This window comes from Stegastes partitus, unplaced genomic scaffold, assembly GCF_000690725.1.
Source record: "Stegastes partitus isolate 25-593 unplaced genomic scaffold, Stegastes_partitus-1.0.2 Scaffold20, whole genome shotgun sequence".
Lineage (NCBI taxonomy): Eukaryota > Metazoa > Chordata > Actinopteri > Pomacentridae > Stegastes > Stegastes partitus.
The window spans coordinates 1,472,045-1,490,123 of record NW_007577751.1 but is presented as its reverse complement, the minus strand read 5'-3'; the positions used below and the strand labels follow the sequence as shown (position 1 = coordinate 1,490,123).

The following is an 18,079-nucleotide window of genomic DNA, read 5'->3' as shown; positions in this document are numbered from 1 at the left end:
ATTTGTCCAAACTATCATATGAAACATGTGAACACCAATGTTGTTTCTGCATTTCATATCCATGACAACACAGGCAAGGGTTAAAATATGAAAATATTAGAAAATTGTTTTGAGAATGAGACCTTTTATATGCTTGAACTCATTCCAATCAACCACCTATTGCACATGGTGATATGACCGTTGGAGGTTTACCCAGTTAAGCTATTGAAACTATGATACATTTTATGATACTGATGCTCAAAGTTAGTTGTAGATACAATTGTGCCCCGCAAAATGAGATTTGGACTTTAGATTGTGACACCTGGACTGGATATAAAATTAAATTGATTTGGTTGTTGGTGTGTTTTTCAAAATTTCATGCCAAATAAAAACATGAAATTTTAACTCACTCCTCTGTATTCCAAGGGCCTGCCACTTAGAAAATATTTCTGGGATGAGGGTAAAATTGTGCATGACTTCATTCAATACTATAAAGTTATTAGGAATAAAAAATAAACTAACATTCAAAAAAAAAACGCTGATTCTGAGGGGGTCAGATGGGAACTTTTCACAGATTGGGTTAATTTCATATGTAATGACCCCTGTGAGCCTGGTATGAATCTTCTCCTTTAAATCTCAGCAAGGAAGTGATTCAAGAACAAAATACCAGATAATTTGGTTTACGATTTAGTTTGTGAACTAGTGTTTCCTTATTTTCCTCAACTACTGACTCTAAGCTGCAAAAGCTTGCAGTCACAGGTCTGTGTGATAAAGTGTGTCTCTGTTCTTTCCTGTTGGCTCAGTGCTGCTGTGCTTTGTTTGGTTCTGCTTTCCACTTTGTTTTATTATGTTGTGATCTGATCTTTGACCCTTAACCCTCAATCTTTTGGCATTCGGCAGGAGTCTGGGCTCGCCTCCTGGATCGGAGGCCACCTCCAGCCTTTGGCCGAGGTTCCTCCTGCTGCAGCTGTGATGCTGATCACTGCTTTCCTGGCCTGTTTCACTGAGTTCGCCAGCAACACTGCCACAATTATTATATTTTTACCTGTCATTGCTGAGATGGTAAGCCTGGTCTTCAACTTAAAAGACACAGTATGTAGAAAATTAGAATTACTTAGATGCTGTATGTGTTCTTAAATGGACATAACTACATTATAGGACGTAACATTTAATAGCTCACAGAGAGCTAAGCAAGTAAATTCCTGTTACATACTTTGGTGTGATGATGAATGTTCATTAATTTAAATATTTATTGGAAGTTCCAGCAGTAATGAACTTAAACTGCACTTAAGTCTGACTAGAAACTGTGTCAGTACTGAGTGAGATCACGCTGATGAAGATTACAGTCTGGCTGACAAACGTGACAACTCTGTTAAAGGATGAAGCAGTGGAAACTAATGAACTGGTTCACTGCTGACACTGTCTTCTATGTCGCACAGAGGCTTAGCAGGCTTGTTAAACTCTTGCAATGAATGTTCTTATGTTTGTAACCTGTCGGACATTAACTGTTCATGTTGGCAATCATTATGTGAGGCTGTTGTTCCTGGAAATGCAAGAAACATACTCACTCAGAAAACTGTTCATAGGATGTACAGAGGGTTAATGAATTGTAATTAAAGGGCCAGTTCACCGGCAACGTTATATTCTTGCTCAGTATTCTGTCAAATCAGTTGAAGTCTGATCTGATTGGTTTAATGTACTTAGTCTAATATCCAAATCTAGAAAGACGTTTCTTTTTGGACTTTGAGGAACAATGACAAAAACAAAAACAAAGAACCTCTCTTACTGTATCTCAACTGATGTGGAGCCACGACATACTTGTTGTATTTATCCAGGTTGTAAATTGGCAGGTTGTAAATTTTCAGTCCTTGAATAAGCTGCCATAAAACAGACATTCGTTGTCTGTGACTGTGACTTTAGTAATCAGTTGAATTATCCTGTTGCACCACTATGAAGTGCTGCCAACATTTATGGTTTGAAGTGAAAACAACACTTCAATGGTTTACTGTGAACTTTGGTACAACAGTTCCCTTCACAATGAGTTGTAATAACTGTGGTGATCTCTAAGCTTTTCATGGTGCGCCATCAGCGGATAATAATTTGTCCAGAACTTTTGACCAAATGTCTGCAAAACTAATGACTTTCCTGTCAGTCTCAACTGTACTTTGTGATTAAGGTTATGCTAACCTAACATGATAAACATACCTGCAAAATCTCAGCATGTTAGCATCATCATCATCATCATCATCATCGAAAGAATTAAGATTAATTTTACAAATCTACCTGACTAATTGAAAAATTGAGGTTAAGACCCTACAGTAGCAGAGGATTTTAACATCTTATGCAGCCCTAGTGTGAATATCCTCAACATGTCTTTGTGTTCACCCCTGCAGGCTATGCATGTCTCGGTGAACCCTCTGTACTTCATGATACCTGCCACCATAGGATGTTCATATGCCTTCATGCTGCCAGTGTCCACACCACCCAACTCCATCGCCTTCGCATCAGGTCATCTCATGGTCAAGGACATGGTAAGATCCTCACACGGGCTATAAAACATACTGTCAATGAGTCACAGTTCATGATCAGATAACCTTGTGTTTTTTGTCCCACATTTCTCAGGTGAGAACTGGCATTGTCATGAACATCCTGGGTGTCCTCTCTGTCGCTCTGGCCATGAACACTTGGGGCATCGCCATGTTTGACTTGAACTCTTACCCAGAGTGGGCTCATCCTATTAACAAGACCGCTCTTTTTACTGATAAGCACATCTCATCTGTTCAGCCATTTAATGCTACACTCTGATCACAAATGCAGTTTCACACAAGTATCAGAAGATTGTATAAAGATTTAACACTAAACAGGGACAAAGGTCTGCCTGTAGACGTCCACCGTGTCACTAGAATGGCAAAATGCTCTGGGAGCTGTTACTTGTAATGCTTGTAAGGAGTTCATTATACGTACATGTGTCTGTTTTGGGCTCTTGAAAGTCAAGGTTTCATACTGTGAAAAGTTTTGCCAAGTTAAAGATGATGCTGCAAGTTAAAATCTGCTGCACTATTTTACCCTCTTAAACTCAACAACAACAGCTTAGAGCACTGAAGAGTGTTTTATATTTGTAAAACTCCAGCCGCACTGCAGAATGTGCTGTTTGTATTGTCACTACTAGGCTGACCTCTGCTGGAAACGTGAGAGACACCTCTACGAATAACTCTTTTAAAATATATATTTTGGCTTAAATCACTAAGAGATCATGTTACTTGTTTGTGTATTATATGGCACATGTGTCAATGCTAAAGCCATAACAGAAAACAATATTTTAAATCTTGTCTGAGCTGTCAATCCTGACTAATGAATGTGTAAATTTTGTTACATAAAGATCTACATTCATATAACTACTGTTACAAATAAATTTGTATTATGATGATTTAGTTGCATGTTGTTTATGTATTTGTACGTAATGAGTGCACAGGGCAGGTTTAATCTGGTATTTCTGGTAACTAAATATGTTTAACTTTTTAATAGATGCTGAAAATAAAACGTAGCCCTCAGCTGTCAGTTTTTGATAAGCTGTTACAGTATATAGTTATACTCCCAGTCTCCACTCATGTTAACACGTTTTGGCCGTTGCACACAAACACGCAGCATATGAATTCCTTACAATGTTTGCTCGGTGTTGTAAACTGCCTGGAGTCACATGGCCCCACAACAATGGCTAACTTGTGCGAGGCAGCCGTGGTTACTCAGTGTAAGCAGGGTCAGTGCAAAAGGTCTCCAGTGTTCGAATGCAAAACTATAAAACACTGCCCGCAGACCGGGACAGGATGTACAAGAGTGCCCAGCACAAACAACCTTTGACAGCACAGGTTTGAACCAAAGCTGATTTATATCTGTGCCAGATCAGAAATAGTTTCATTTGGTAATTATATGAAAATGATGTTTTTTGTTTTCATGAACTGAAACCATAAGTCTGCATTAAATCTCATTGTCTCTCTGCTGACAGAAAGGATCTCTTACAGTATTTCAAACTCATCCAAACACCTGACTAGTGAAGACACTGTGTGTTGTTTGAGGCTTTATTAACCTCATTCTGCTTCTAGATATCCAGCTAAGCAGAGAGCTTAACACATTTCCAAATACAAAAGGCTTTAACTGACCATTTCTTCGTGTCAACAATAGCTGTGGCTCAGTCTTACAGTACTTTGGAGCTAAAAAATACTAGAAACTAAGCATGATTTCTCAGAAAGTTGCAATAATATAAACTGATGACCATAATCTTATCCTACAGAGTTGATAAATTATCAGAGAGACTCACATGTTTCTGTTTGAAGTAATTACGGCCAAATATTAGCCTGGTGATTATAAGATCTGACTTTCAGAATTTCTCCAATTATTGATATTGCTATTTTTTTTAAAAAACAAATTCCATCTTATCTTAAATAGATAACATTAAAAATTAACTTCTTTCTTTCTTTCTTTCTTTCTTTCTTTCTTTCTTTCTTTCTTTCTTTCTTTCTTTCTTTCTTTCTTTCTGTAGTTACCACTGTTTTCTGTTTTCAATGTCCTGTCCACAACACTGTGATTGGTTATGTGTCTCTTTTAATTACAAATGCAAAACATGAATAAAATAAAGGCCTTTAACTACATTTTGCATTGGTGTTTGTCTTATTCAAAAATTTGAAAGCAAGATATATATATATTAATGCATATCGGTTCCAAACATTTATTGTTGTTTTTCCTTGATATTAATCAATATCAATATCAGATCTGAATAAACCATATCACATTGTGTTCAGCCAACAAACTCCATTGAGTTGGAAGAAAAAGCCTTTTCTCATTTAAAGATAAGTAAGTTGATTACTGAGAAAAATTAAGTTGTTCCAACTAGTTTTTCATTTAAATGATATTTAGGAGGATTTTAAAAATGTGATATGAACTTAATTACCATAATTATAAACACAGGTTTTTAGGTTGGAAAACATAATAAAATTAAGTTCCTCCAGTGTTCAGTTGTTGGGAAAGACACTTGAAATCCTGACCTTGAGGTCTTTAGTTATTAAGCCAATTAAGTTACTTCAACTAGTTTAAAATCAACTAATGCATAAATTTGAGTTAAAATTACATACAATGCTATGTTAATCAAATTACTGACATCACTATGTCAACCCAACCCATCAAAATCATGCCTGTAACTTAAAAGATGTATCTAACTCAATAACACAATACATTTTTGTCTTGCAATCAGGGACTGCATGGTGGATCGGTGGTTGACACCGTCACCTCCCAGCTAAAAGATCTCTGGTTTGCATCCCGGTTAAGACTGCATGGAGTTTGCATGTTCTCCCCGTGCAGCGTTAGTTCTCTCTGGGTTCTCTGGCTTCACCCACAGTTCAAAATCATGCTGAGGATAACTGGTGATTCTAAATTGTCTGTAGGTGTGAATGTGAGTGTGCTTGTTGTCTGTCTCTATGTGTAGCCCTGTGATAGACTGGTGACCTGTCCAGGAGTGTCTCCTGCCTTCACCCTAAGTCAACTGGAATAGGCTCCAGGGCCCCCACGACCCTAGTGAGGATTAAGCGGTGTATAGATAATGAATGAAAGGGTGGATGGATCTTGCAATCACTACAGCACTACATTGAGTGATAGGAGTAGGTCCCCTGACTTACTTCTGAGAGTGTAGCAACAGAAAATTGGTGCAAGTGACACTGAAAATGTGAATTCATACCTAGCTGTTTCTTTTTTCTGTTAGTGTTTTAGGTGGAAACTTTTCAACAGATTTATATTCAACTGCAGGAAAGCGTAGATTTCATACAGGAAACAAATCTGTAAGGAACCTCAGTGCAGCCATACAGTTAGCATAACGCTTTGCTTTTCGACTGGAGAACAGAGCTATATGTGAGCGCACTACAGTCATTTCTACATCATTCCGAAACTGCTCTTTGTATAGCGTGCCCTGTGTCACATTGTGTGTATGAGCGTGTCATGCCCCTCCATATGATGTTGTGTCATGTATGGTTCACATGGATAAGAGCTGTCTTTTGTTTCCCACATGGGAACTTGTTTTCAACCCACAAACACCAACATGACAGTGACTATTCAGCAAAGTTCCCCTTTTTACCTTCACAGTGCATCAACACTTCCCAATCCTGTCTTTTTTCTCACACACAGGATTTCTTAGAGAAAATAAGGTCCATCACAGAAAACATTGTTTTGCCATTCAGGTAAGAACTTTTATCTATTATAAATTATTTCTAAAAGAGTTTCTATTGTCCAATAACTTCCCAAGATGATATCTATCTTTACTGTGAATAGATGTATGAACAGTTAAACTTGTATCTATTGCATGGCAAACTTTGAAGAGAAAAAATATCTTTCATAGACCTACAACACTATTGTTTCACTATATTATTATGAGGATTAGCTGCAGGTGAAACATTATCTGCAGTTTCTGTTTTGTGTTGAATAATTAGGGATATTCTTTTATACATATATATATTTAGGGCAATGCATTTCCTATTTTAAATTAAAAGTGTGAGACAAGACCATTTGTGATTTTAAGGGGAATAATGTGCTGTAACTGTTTCAGAACAAATAGAATCTGGATGGTCTGGTCATTTTCAGTGCAGTATGTGTACATATATGTACTTGGTCAAAAAAGCTGTTTCGGATTTTGAAAGAAACTGTCAGTATTTACTTTGAGCACATAGCCTCATGAAAAGCCATAGTTTTATTGTACATTTGATTAATTAATTAAGATATCATGTGTCAAATTGTTATATTTAGAGGTGCTGCTAAGTGTATTTTAAACTTTGGACAGAGGCTGGGCACAAACTACACCATAACTGTCGGGGAGTTTACTTTTTTCCCACTTTTTCGTGGTCAGAAATGTCACATACAGCATTTATACAGTACCTGATGTAGCTTTTATTACTTTATCATTATTTTTATGAATCAGTATGTAAGCAATTAGAAGAGGAAACCAGGTAAAAAATTAACTGCAATTGCCTCCCTTCTACATCATGGGGGGTTAGGTTTGTTTTTCTGTTCTGTTTTTTAGTGGTTAGCATCAAGTAAGGTTGTTTTTTTGTGTGTTTTTTATCTCTGGGTTAAAGTGGATGAACTTTGTGATACTGCACTGCTGCGTTTCTATGTGACTGCAAGAACAGCTTGACTACTGGTATCTTTATTAACGTGATTAATCACTCAAACACATGACTCATACACTTATAATAGCGAAATCTTTTTTAAAACATGATCCATGATGATATGGATATAGAAAAAATAGAAAAGCATGGCAAAAATAGCATACTGTACAGTATTATGGACCACCCAAAATCATATTTTCAGGGGAGCTCATGATTATAAAGATGAGTCCTGCTCCACCTGGCTAATCTGTAGTTCAAGACTGGCCAGAGGAAGACTAGCTGCTGCTCCTGAATCCAATCTGATGATAGCGTCAGTGCTTTACTATAGCTCCAGTTTTGCAAAAAACTGAGACTGAGACTTAGATGAGAAAATCAAATCAAAGCCACTCTCTTGTCTGACTGTTCAATGTGAAACTGGAGAATCATGCAATTAGATTAGTTTAGTCTGGTTCTATGAAACCAAGCAACCCTGTCCTGCAAAAAATATGTTCCCGTACAAGTAAACTACTTTCTCATTTTTGTTTTGAGACATGTTTTCTCCTTCAAAAAACAAGACTGTAGGGGCGCCGCGATAGCTCACCTGGTTGAGCTGGCGTCCCATATACAGGCGCTAAAGTCCTCAATGCAATGGTAGTGAGTTTGAGTCTGACTCATGACACTTTGCTGCAGGTTCTTCCCCCATTCTTCTCCCCCACTTTCCTGTCTCTCTCTTCACTATATTGTCCAATAAAGGCTCAAAAGGCCAAAAAAAACCCTTAAAAAAAACCCAAGACTGTAATGTAATAGGAAGCATGTAGGGAGGAAGGAGGTGTAAGTCAACAAGAAAAACGTTCACCCAGGAAGCTGTGGTTTGCATCTTGTGAAGGACCCTTAATCTCAGACTTTCCTTTTATTTTGACACACTTACCTCAAGTTTTCACTCACAATTTGCTGAGGTTGAGGCACCAAAATTATTTGGTTAGGTTTAAGAAAGTAGCAAAGCTTGGGTTAAAATTTAAGCCTTTTACAACATTATTGAAGCTTCTCCTTCATTTTCTGGGTCACCAGGGTGATGAGTTTCTCCAATATGTGATGTGTTGGAGACAGTAAAGCAATAAAAGAAAAGAAGAAGATAAGCTGATTGGAAATGTGTTTGTGATACGTTGTTAATAAATGTTAGGAGAAATTAAGTTATATAGTTATACTTATATATAGTTGTATATAGATCTTGGACTCTATGTAGAGATGGACAAACCATCATCAAGGGGTTTCCTGAGCAGCAGTGGTGAATCTCAGTGTGGCTCGAGCCGTCACCACTTTGGCACTATCTGACTCCTCCCTGAATCCTGGCTAACCCTTAACGGAAAAAAGAGGTAGCACGCGAATCAAGCTGAGGTGGGACATGCAAACATCTTTAGGCTTATAACACCAACCACATGTCATTCAAAGCAGCCAGGACCTTAACTATGCATAACTTTAAACCTTAAATCCATTTAAATGGGTGAGTTGTATAAAAATTCACCTCCGTAGAGTTTTTCTGAATGGAGAAATTAGCAATAGAGACCAAATCGTTTTTTTGTATCAGGCCGGAAATATGTTTATTTCTCCTGTAATGTTGTACATTTTTGTACATTTTAACATAAAGGTCAATGGGGATTGACTCGCAGTAGGTAACAGCCTCAAGTGGCCATTTGAGGAACTGCAGTTTTTAGCATTTCAGTTATTTTTTGTCAGCCCCAGAGCGTTCCACTTAATACGGATGAGAAAGGGGTGAATTGTGGAAGCATCATATTTAAAAGACAAATATGACATTGATATTGAATAAACATTTTTCTTGATATGTTGCTTCTTTCTCTCCTCAGGGCCAGAATGGGATCATGCAGACAGACGATAAAATCTTTCCTGTTTTATCTCTGGGATGTTTTCTCTAAACCAACTCCTGCCGGCAGAGAAGTCCTAACTCTGCTGTCTCTCTGTTTCACACTTGCCATCCTTACTGGTGGCCTGCTTCACCACTGGCTGTCAAAGACTCTCAGATATGATTACGAAGCATCCGTTCAGACAGCCTGCATTTACAGCGTGGCCATGTTGCTGGTGTCCTTCCTGTGTCACCCCCTGCGCTGTGTGTTAACCATGACTCTGCCCACCGTCTGCACCAAAGAGGGTCGCAAACTGCTCATCTCAGCATCTGTCATGATTCTTGTGCTGAACGTCGTCCCTAACATCTCAGTCAACGTCGGGGCGGTCGTACGCATCCTCAAGTGCACTGCTGAAGGTTTTACAAAGACTTTATTAAATGTATCCGAACCCTTTAACAATGTTAAGCGGGACCTTGTTGAAGAAGCGATCAAAGTGAAGCGGGAGGACTTGAGCATTGTCACCAACTTAAGGACTTTAGATCATTTCACGCACGTCAATGTGTCAGGAGTCAAAGGCAGATTCACGAAGATGATTGGGCAGATAGAGGTCAACTTCTCATATGCCAGGAACCTGCTGAGAGAATGCAAACTGCTGTCAAACCGGATTCTTGCTGCCATTTTTGTTGCTTTACTAATTCTTGAATCTGCGCGCTACTTGAAATCTTATCTGACATCAGTTCAGTTTGATAACGGCTTCACCTCTAAAGAGCTCCAGCAAAAAACACCTCATGCTGGTACTAAAAAGCCAGCTAAAAATAAAATCAATCTCCAAAACTGTAAAATAACAACTCAGGAATGTGCTTCTTGTTTCGTATCGCTGGTTGTGGTGACGTTATATTTCATTGCTATAACTTTAATAGTAGTTTTGGATCATGCTGTCTATCATATAGTTGAAATGATTGTGCCGTGGCTGCTGGATTTTCCACCTACGTCCGCAATTATCAGCGTCAATTATAAGGTATGGCAGCACAAAAATGTTTTGCTTCAGTTTTTGCTTCCTCCTGTATTCAAGTTTTCATATGTTTGCTTTTGTTTTAGGTTCAGTGGTTCCCCCCTGCTTTTTGTATCATCCCACAATCGTGCATCACACGGGAGCTGACAAACTTCCACAGAGACTACAAGTGGAACTTCAGCCCCGAGCCGTCGCTCTGTGATGTGACAACTTCAGCTCCGAACCTGGGAGTCACACTCGTGCTGGGATGCCTCTGGCTGATGAGCTACTTTATGGTGTTCCTTGAGGTTTATGCCAGGCGGCTGCGCAGAAAAATCTCTGCATCCTTCTTCAGAGAGCAGGAGGAGAGGAGGGTGGCTTACTTGATGAGGAAAATGCATGAGAAGCAGAATAAGAAAGAGCATAAAGAGACTATTTCTGTTGGTGTCTTTAAGTAAAATGCCACAACTACTATTGGATGGATTGCCAAGAAATTTGGGTCACCCGTTCACATCCCCAAAAGGACGTTCTGTAATAGTCTATCTGATGCCATCATCAGACCAAGATCTGATCCAAAGATGGAAGGATGTGTGGAACTTTGTAGATTGTGTGTATTTTATTAGCTGTCCTGTTTGTCTAGTTTCAACATTTTTTCTTCTATGTTAACATGTCCACATAATGTTTTTTATATGCCAGAAGACACATCATGAGCAGAATTAGCGGACAGTGCCATGGCTGAGCAATTCTACCTTGAAGCAGCAGTGCATCAATGACAGTCTCAAAAACACAGATTCAGACTTCCAGGGTTTCATATGTAACAAACCTAAAAAAAAACAAAACATTGATGCCTACTTATACAGTGGAACTTTCTGTATCACTATTCATCTTTAGAATCAGTTTACAGTTCGAACATGGATCACTGAATGACTTCTGTACTACAAGTTGCTATTGTTTAGTGCAGAGTAGTTTTACCATGTTTGAGCAGTCATAGGTGAGCTAGTGTGCTTGACCTGCAGCGAGTGGAGAGAAGTGGGGGCTTGAAGGATTCACACATTCTAGAGGAAGCAACAGCGCAGAGTTACATCCAACCCATTATTATCATGTCACACACTTCTAAATATATCATTCTGATACACAGAGAGGAGATTTTAATGGTTCAATTAATGGCCGACGAGGAACTTTAGTTGTGACCTGCAAGGTGACTGCAGATGGAAATTAGCTTTAAGTAAACTCTGGAAAAATGAATCAAATTGAAACATTTCTGTTTAAAATTGATTGTGACCTTACAATGATAAACATTCTGAGCATCATGCTGACATCAGCATTTAACTCAAAGCAGGAGTGTGTCAAAGCACAGCCTCACATGGATGCCCAGGCTTAGTCTTGTTACCTTTGTACATTTTTTCTTTCAGGTTTGCATCGTTCGGCGCTCTTACTGTGTTTCTGTTTTTGCAAAACATGTACATGTACTGAACATAGCACATCCTGTGTATGAGTCATTCTCACAACACCTTCTGCAGGCGCATACCCCACTTAAATCCCACCTCTCAGGCGTTTGTGGTTTTTAAGATGCACCGATGCATTTGCTCAATTTGCACCGACCTCGTCAGTTGGTAACAGATTTTTTTTTTTTTGCCCACCGAAAGGTCACAGAGAACACATTTTGCTGCATAGTTGTTTTTTTTAAAAGTGTGTCTAGTGTTGCCCCCCCCCCCCATTGTAATTTAATCTTTCTTTCTTTCTTTCTTTCTTTCTTTCTTTCTTTCTTTCTTTCTTTCTTTCTTTCTTTCTTTCTTTCTTTCCACTAGATGCCAGTGTTGTGCTTTGGCAGATAAAACAGAACCCAATACACAGTAGTATTTCATATCAGGAAATGAACAGCAATAGATTGGGTTTTACTTTTTGTTTTTTTGCTTTGTTTTTAAAGCCTACATAGTTTTAATAGATTAAATTAATCTGATTCATGCACATGTCCAATAACTCACCAGCCTATTTTAATCAGTGTGGCCTTGCAAAAAAAGAAAAAAAAATCATTTCCTTTATCTGAAAAAATCCTTGCATATCAGTATGCTCCTGTATAAAATTCCCGTGAGGCTCCAGAGGTTTATTTTAAGATCTCATCCCAGAATAGAATACTTCTTTATCATCTATTTTTACTCTTGAGTTTTTGTCCACTTCATGATTGTCTCAAAATTTCGCAGCCTGTGTAAAGATGATTTACTGTTTTTCTCAGAAATGATGAATTATTCATACGCTGTCTGTTACTATGAATTCTCACATGAGTGTGTTGCATATTATGTGTGTGACATCTCTGCAGCCAACTGTGGGCTGAATCTTGTTAGAAATGCACTGGACTACAAGACTGATTATCATTACCATGTAAATAAATCTCTCAACATGCACTTGGCCCGATTTTTATTGCTGCATCTTCCCATCCCATTACATTAAATGGAAATATTTGGGATGTTTTATATATATTTTTGCAAAATGTAGTCTGACACATTTGGTCAGAATACATTTTGCACTAGCAAGCATCTGGAAATGCAACATACAGAAACAAATACAAGAGTGTGCACTGCTGAAGATAAGCACACTAAACGTGATAGTACAGGACGGACTTCTTAGTATGCAGCAGCTCCGTCGGACAAGAACTGTTCTGCAGGATTTTTTCTCTTTCTGCAAAGCCATCATATGTTCATTACAGGCAGGCTGCACACTGAATGTTCTTCAATTGAACTCTGTTCTTCTATAATGCAAGATGCCTGTCATCTGTCATGTATTAATATTCCCACACACAGTCCTGTCCACAGATAGAGGGTTAAGGAGCTTTTCAGTCTGCTTTCACTGCTTATAGAACCAGGTCCGATTATTTTGGACAATCAGAACACCTAATTATTATTTTTTTTCTGCTGCTGCAGAGCAAGACTTTAACAGTATCAGCATCTGTAATAGTCGCACTGCCGGAAGATGTGAAAGCGCTCTCAAATGTGCATCATGGGAATTAGCAAGAATCTTAAACTTAAAATGTCGCTTCTTGTTTGTCCCTCAGGGGACAAGACATTTTCTAATTCTACACTATTTGCAAACCCAGAGAGTTTAATACTGTAAATGTGCCTTTTCACAGAAGCATTAAGTAAATTATGTCTGCTGGAGGCAAATCAAAGGTCTGCTTCATAACTAGTGCCATTTCAACTGAATGGCCAATCACTGAGGTGGATGGTGTGTTCAATTGCAAGCTACATCCTTTGTTCTTTTAGTAATTACAGGGTTTATGTGATAGCTACAGTGACATTCTGAGATTAGATGTTGAGATGAAATGGATTTTTAAGTTGGTGAGTGTACACGGTGGTGTGGCTCTAGCGGTGTGAGAGCGAGGGAGGGGTGCACTGGGAGAACAGAGAGGGAGAGAGACAGATGTGGAGGACGAGAGCAACTCTGGAGGAGGACTGAGCAGTAATCATTGTTTCTTGGCTGATTGCACCTGAGCGCTGCAACCGTGTCAGAGTGAGAGCTGCCTTTTGCAAATTATGGTAAGCTGCCCATTTATATTTATTTATTCTCTCGTTATTTTATTTCCCTAACCTCAATCAGCTGTAATTATGTATGTTTTCTTCTTGCTAAAGAGTACTCTGACTTCTTTTTTTTTTTTTAGAGCAGCTTCTTTTTAATCACTGCAAATATGTATTTTAGCCTTGTGACATTTTTTAAAGGATCAAATAGTTGCAAATGATGGCTTTTGTGTGCACTTTGTCACATGCAGAGGGCAACAAACCTGTCACTGTGTCAGGGTTTAAATTTTCCATCACAGTCAAATAGTTAATAAGATCAACATATCAGCTATGAGAAACACAAAGTTTAAAAATAATGCTGGTCTTTGGTAAGTTTATCTTTCTGTGCTCATAACTGTGATAAATTTGTAATGAATGGAAGTTGCTAATTGTGCTTCTAATGTGTCTTTTGTACTTGTGGTGAAAATTACTATTTCAATAATATATTTCAGGTTAAAGAGACTGTCAGTAGCATCAGTCATTTTGTTAGGTGCCCCAAAGTGGCTGTAATATTTATAAAAGAAGCAGAGGAAGAATTCAGGTGATGGTATTTAAGGGTGACAAAGTCTGCAAAGGGAGGAGGTTGGGGTGGATGGATGGTTTGACAAAGCCCTGGGCTGGAACAATGGGAGACAACTGTCTTATTTCCTATTTATATCAGCATGTCTCATGAAGTAAGTTTTACCTAAACCAGGATTTTTCAGTAAATCTAACCTAACAAAGCCCTTGACCACAGTGTCATTACATCATAAAACTATTCTTCCCTACTCAACTTCCCTACAGTCAGTTGTTACAGTTGACAGCACAGTCAGTTGATATTTTCATGCTGATGTGGCATCAGATCTGATCACGTTTCTTTATGTCAGAGGTCAGGGACAGATTCTGGTTTTTGTTGTTGTATATGAAGGATTTGATACTTTTATGTAAAAAGTACCCTTATTGCACTTTGCCTCTTTTAGTCATTAACAGTGAATACATGCAATATTCTGAGACATTTACTTTTTTTTTTCTTTTTTTTTCCCCCCAAAACAAAGGTCCAATTAAAATATTCATGATGATGGGGAGATTGTGCTTTTTCAGGAAGTGAAATCTAACATTTAGTCTCCTGCTCCACCACAATCTCTCTCATTTTCAGTAACAATTGTTTCTCTCCATTTCTGTTTCAAGGATTCTCACTTGTGCCCCTGAAGATTAACTGAATTGTTGGACTTGAACAAGATGGAGAACAATACGACCATCTTTCAGGATGTCACTCAGGTTGTAAATCTGACACAAATACCTCTGAACCCACTCGAAGAACAAGTCATAACAATATTTTTGACAATGCTCATTTGTGGAGTTGGGATTGCTGGGAACATCATGGTAGTGCTGGTTGTTCTTCGCACTAAACACATGGTGACCCCGACTAACTGTTACCTCGTCAGCCTGGCCGTGGCAGACCTCATTGTGCTCCTGGCTGCAGGTCTTCCCAACATCTCTGATGTTGTAGCCTTCTGGATATATGGCTACACAGGATGCTTGTGCATAACTTATCTTCAGTACCTCGGCATTAATGTGTCGTCCTGCTCCATCACAGCGTTCACCATCGAACGATACATTGCTATCTGCCACTCCATAAAGGCACAGTTCATATGCACTGTTTCCCGGGCCAAGAGGATCATAGCTGGAGTCTGGATCTTCACCTCGCTCTACTGCACCATGTGGTTCTTTTTAGTGAACACAAATGAAACTGTCTACACCAACGGGGTGGTGGTCACCTGTGGCTACCGTGTGTCCAGGAGCCTCTACATGCCGATCTATTTCCTGGACTTCACTCTGTTTTACGTGATCCCTCTCATTGTGGCCACTGTGCTATACGGGCTCATTGCAAGAATTTTGTTCATGAGTCCATTGCCGTCACATCTGAATGACCGAGCTGGAGGAGGATCAGTTCACCAGGGTCACTCCAACAGCACAGGCAAGGCCAGCAAGGGCGCAGTCTCTGCAAGAAAACAGGTATAGACCAACTCACAGTTCAGAGAGAGAAAATACTGCAGTCTTATGAATAATCCTGATTAATAATCTCTTTTTTTGTAGTTGTTTGTGGTAAATGTAAAAATAAAAAAAGTGAAGCTCAGATATGACTGTGCACTCACATTTATCATTTGTTCATAAAATGACTCTATGGTTTGCATTATGAGTCTGTTGATCCACTTTGGTCCAGACTGAATGATCAATTGAAGTACCAAGAAATTCTGAATCCCTTGTGTTTTTTTTTTCTCAAGAATCAGCCAAAAACTGACATTGTTAGAGTAAATATGTCTCAACAACTATTAGATAGATTCCTGTGAGATTTAGTTCAGCCATTCACTTGCACTCAGCATTAAGTGTACTCACTTTGGAGACACTTCGATATGGCATAAGCCTCACTAGATCAAGATTTTAAGTTGCCCAAAAGATTGGTTTATAACCAAATACCTGCAAAAGTGATAACATTCTCAAACACCTGATTTGGGTATTATCATGCCATTACATAGCTTCTATCATCGCTGATCATTCCTGTACATATGGGTCGGTATGGACCTTCTCCACTTTCTTGTAGGCTTAGTAGATGCTTTGTCTTGCATTCTGATGATTAATAAAGAGAAAACAACCCTGATAAATTATCAAATGTCTTGCAGTCATGGGAAATCTCGGGTGGATTTGTCACTCTGGAAAACCTACAGGATGAAGCTTAAACTGCAGTAAATGTAGCAGCAGAGTGAATTTTAACCTAAACCACGATCCTTATATAAAACTAACCAAGTAGTGGTGTCTAAACTTAGCAAATTACTAACTGAAAACACAAGTAAACACTAGATGAAAAACAGTGGGTGAAAGCAAAAGTCAAAGCGTAATTTAAGTTTAAAAATAAAGCTATAATTATGGCCTAAGACAAGACACTGTATCCACTGTCGAAATCAAATTAATGCTTTCCACATCCAGTCGGGCTGATACTAAATATCAAATGACTCAGATCAATTCGGAGGCAAAGAAAAGAAGAAGAAGATGAAATCTTGATATGGATATTCTTGGTTGCAATTAATTCCTAAAATATAATAAGACCATGCATGTGTCAGAGTATTTGAACAACAAAGGAGTAGCATCAAATATTAACTCACAATAATCATGTGCTAATATTATGTCAGATCAAATGTGGCCCTTTGCAGCGAGCATATCATACAACTATGAAAATGGCCTCCACATAGGGGCTGTTTAGGGTTTAGAGTTTTTTCTTCCAAATGTACCAAACTGAGTGGTCAGTGCCCTCTTTTGGGAAGGAACCCAAGTACATGCTGGTTTGTCTGTCCGAATGGTGTGTCTAAATGCTATTTTTTAGTGATTATCCCCCAGGTCTCCAGGATAGCGGGCCTTTAGGAACACTTGAGCTGACAGTTTTGCGCAACACAATGTATAAGTGGAACTGCAGGCTCTTAGAATTGTCATCATGAGCATGTTAGTATACTGACATTAGCGTTTAGCTCTGCTGTAGTGAGGTACCATCCCAGAGAGATGCTTGTGTGTCTCGTTGACTCTTATGAAGCATCCTCAGCAGCCCTCACACAGCAGTACAACACTGAGTCACAGCATACTGTGTGCCTGTTGAGATAATTGTGCTCTTGGTCATTAATGTTCCTTATTTCTCTGATCTGGAACAGATAACAAAGATGCTGGCTGTGGTGGTCGTCCTCTTCGCCTTGCTCTGGATGCCTTACCGAACACTGGTGGTGGTCAACTCCATCATCGACCCGCCTTACCACAACACCTGGTTCCTGCTCTTCTGCCGCATGTGCATCTACACCAACAGTGCCATCAACCCCATCGTCTATAACCTCATGTCCCAGAAGTTTCGCGTTGCATTCAAAAAGCTCTGCAAGTGCAGCTGGCGACACAAGGAGGCCGAGTACAATGTGCCGATGTATTACAGCGTGATGAAGAACTCAACGAGCAACGAGCCAGTCACAGAGCAGGAGGAGGTCAGCGGGCACACCGCCAAAAGGTTCACCTCACCACCAACAGATAATGAAGCAAGCGCACTCAGCACTTCTTAATGAAGACGTTGATGAGTTTGTTATATTCATTTAAAAAAAAAAAAAAAACTGTGTGTGCATGATGATTTATTTATGAAAATCTCCCATTTTGATGTCTAGGTTTTGTTTAAAAATATACTGACTAGAATCTGCAGATTTTCTTCTTGATAACTGTGAAGCAAGTTTTATATGTGGTGTTGTAGTTGTGGTACTTTTGCATCAGTATTGTAACAACGTTGTAAATACAGAACAGTCTATCAGTCCAAGCTTTAGTGTACTTTAGACTACTTAGCAGGTCATAGTGGTATTACAGTGACGTCAGTGTTACACAAAAAATAGTAGTTTCTCTGAAATGCATTTGGAAGTTTTCTATTTACCATTTTAGTGCACAGTGACAATATTCAGGACCAACGAACATTTACATTTTTTATGCATGCGTTACTCTTGCTTTGGGTTTATTTATTTTGGAGGTTATGTTGAGACTTTATGTTAGTTAGTTTCATCGAGAGCCATTTCCGTGAAAGTAAAT

General features: G+C 38.8%; 3 protein-coding genes across 3 annotated transcripts in view; all 3 read left to right on the top strand.

Annotated features, from left to right (window-relative positions):
- slc13a3 (solute carrier family 13 member 3) overlaps window positions 1–4,389 on the top strand; it is a 13,299-nt gene extending 8,910 nt beyond the window's left edge. Inside the window, exons 11-13 of the mRNA XM_008293781.1 lie at window positions 880–1,041; window positions 2,373–2,510; window positions 2,602–4,389. Of these exons, the coding sequence (XP_008292003.1) occupies window positions 880–1,041; window positions 2,373–2,510; window positions 2,602–2,784 (483 nt within the window). The 3' untranslated portion in view covers window positions 2,785–4,389. The remainder of the gene's footprint in view (window positions 1–879; window positions 1,042–2,372; window positions 2,511–2,601) is intronic.
- On the top strand, window positions 3,804–10,411 carry ocstamp (osteoclast stimulatory transmembrane protein). The gene is made up of 4 exons (XM_008293878.1): window positions 3,804–3,845; window positions 6,148–6,200; window positions 8,966–9,980; window positions 10,061–10,411. The coding sequence occupies exons 1-4, from the start codon at window positions 3,804–3,806 to the stop codon at window positions 10,409–10,411; spliced, it is 1,461 nt and encodes a 486-aa protein (XP_008292100.1).
- Window positions 10,412–14,719: 4,308 nt separating this feature from the next.
- Window positions 14,720–17,571, top strand: LOC103366207 (thyrotropin-releasing hormone receptor). Its single transcript, XM_008293869.1, has 2 exons — window positions 14,720–15,496; window positions 17,179–17,571. The coding sequence occupies exons 1-2, from the start codon at window positions 14,720–14,722 to the stop codon at window positions 17,569–17,571; spliced, it is 1,170 nt and encodes a 389-aa protein (XP_008292091.1).
- Window positions 17,572–18,079: the final 508 nt, after the last annotated feature.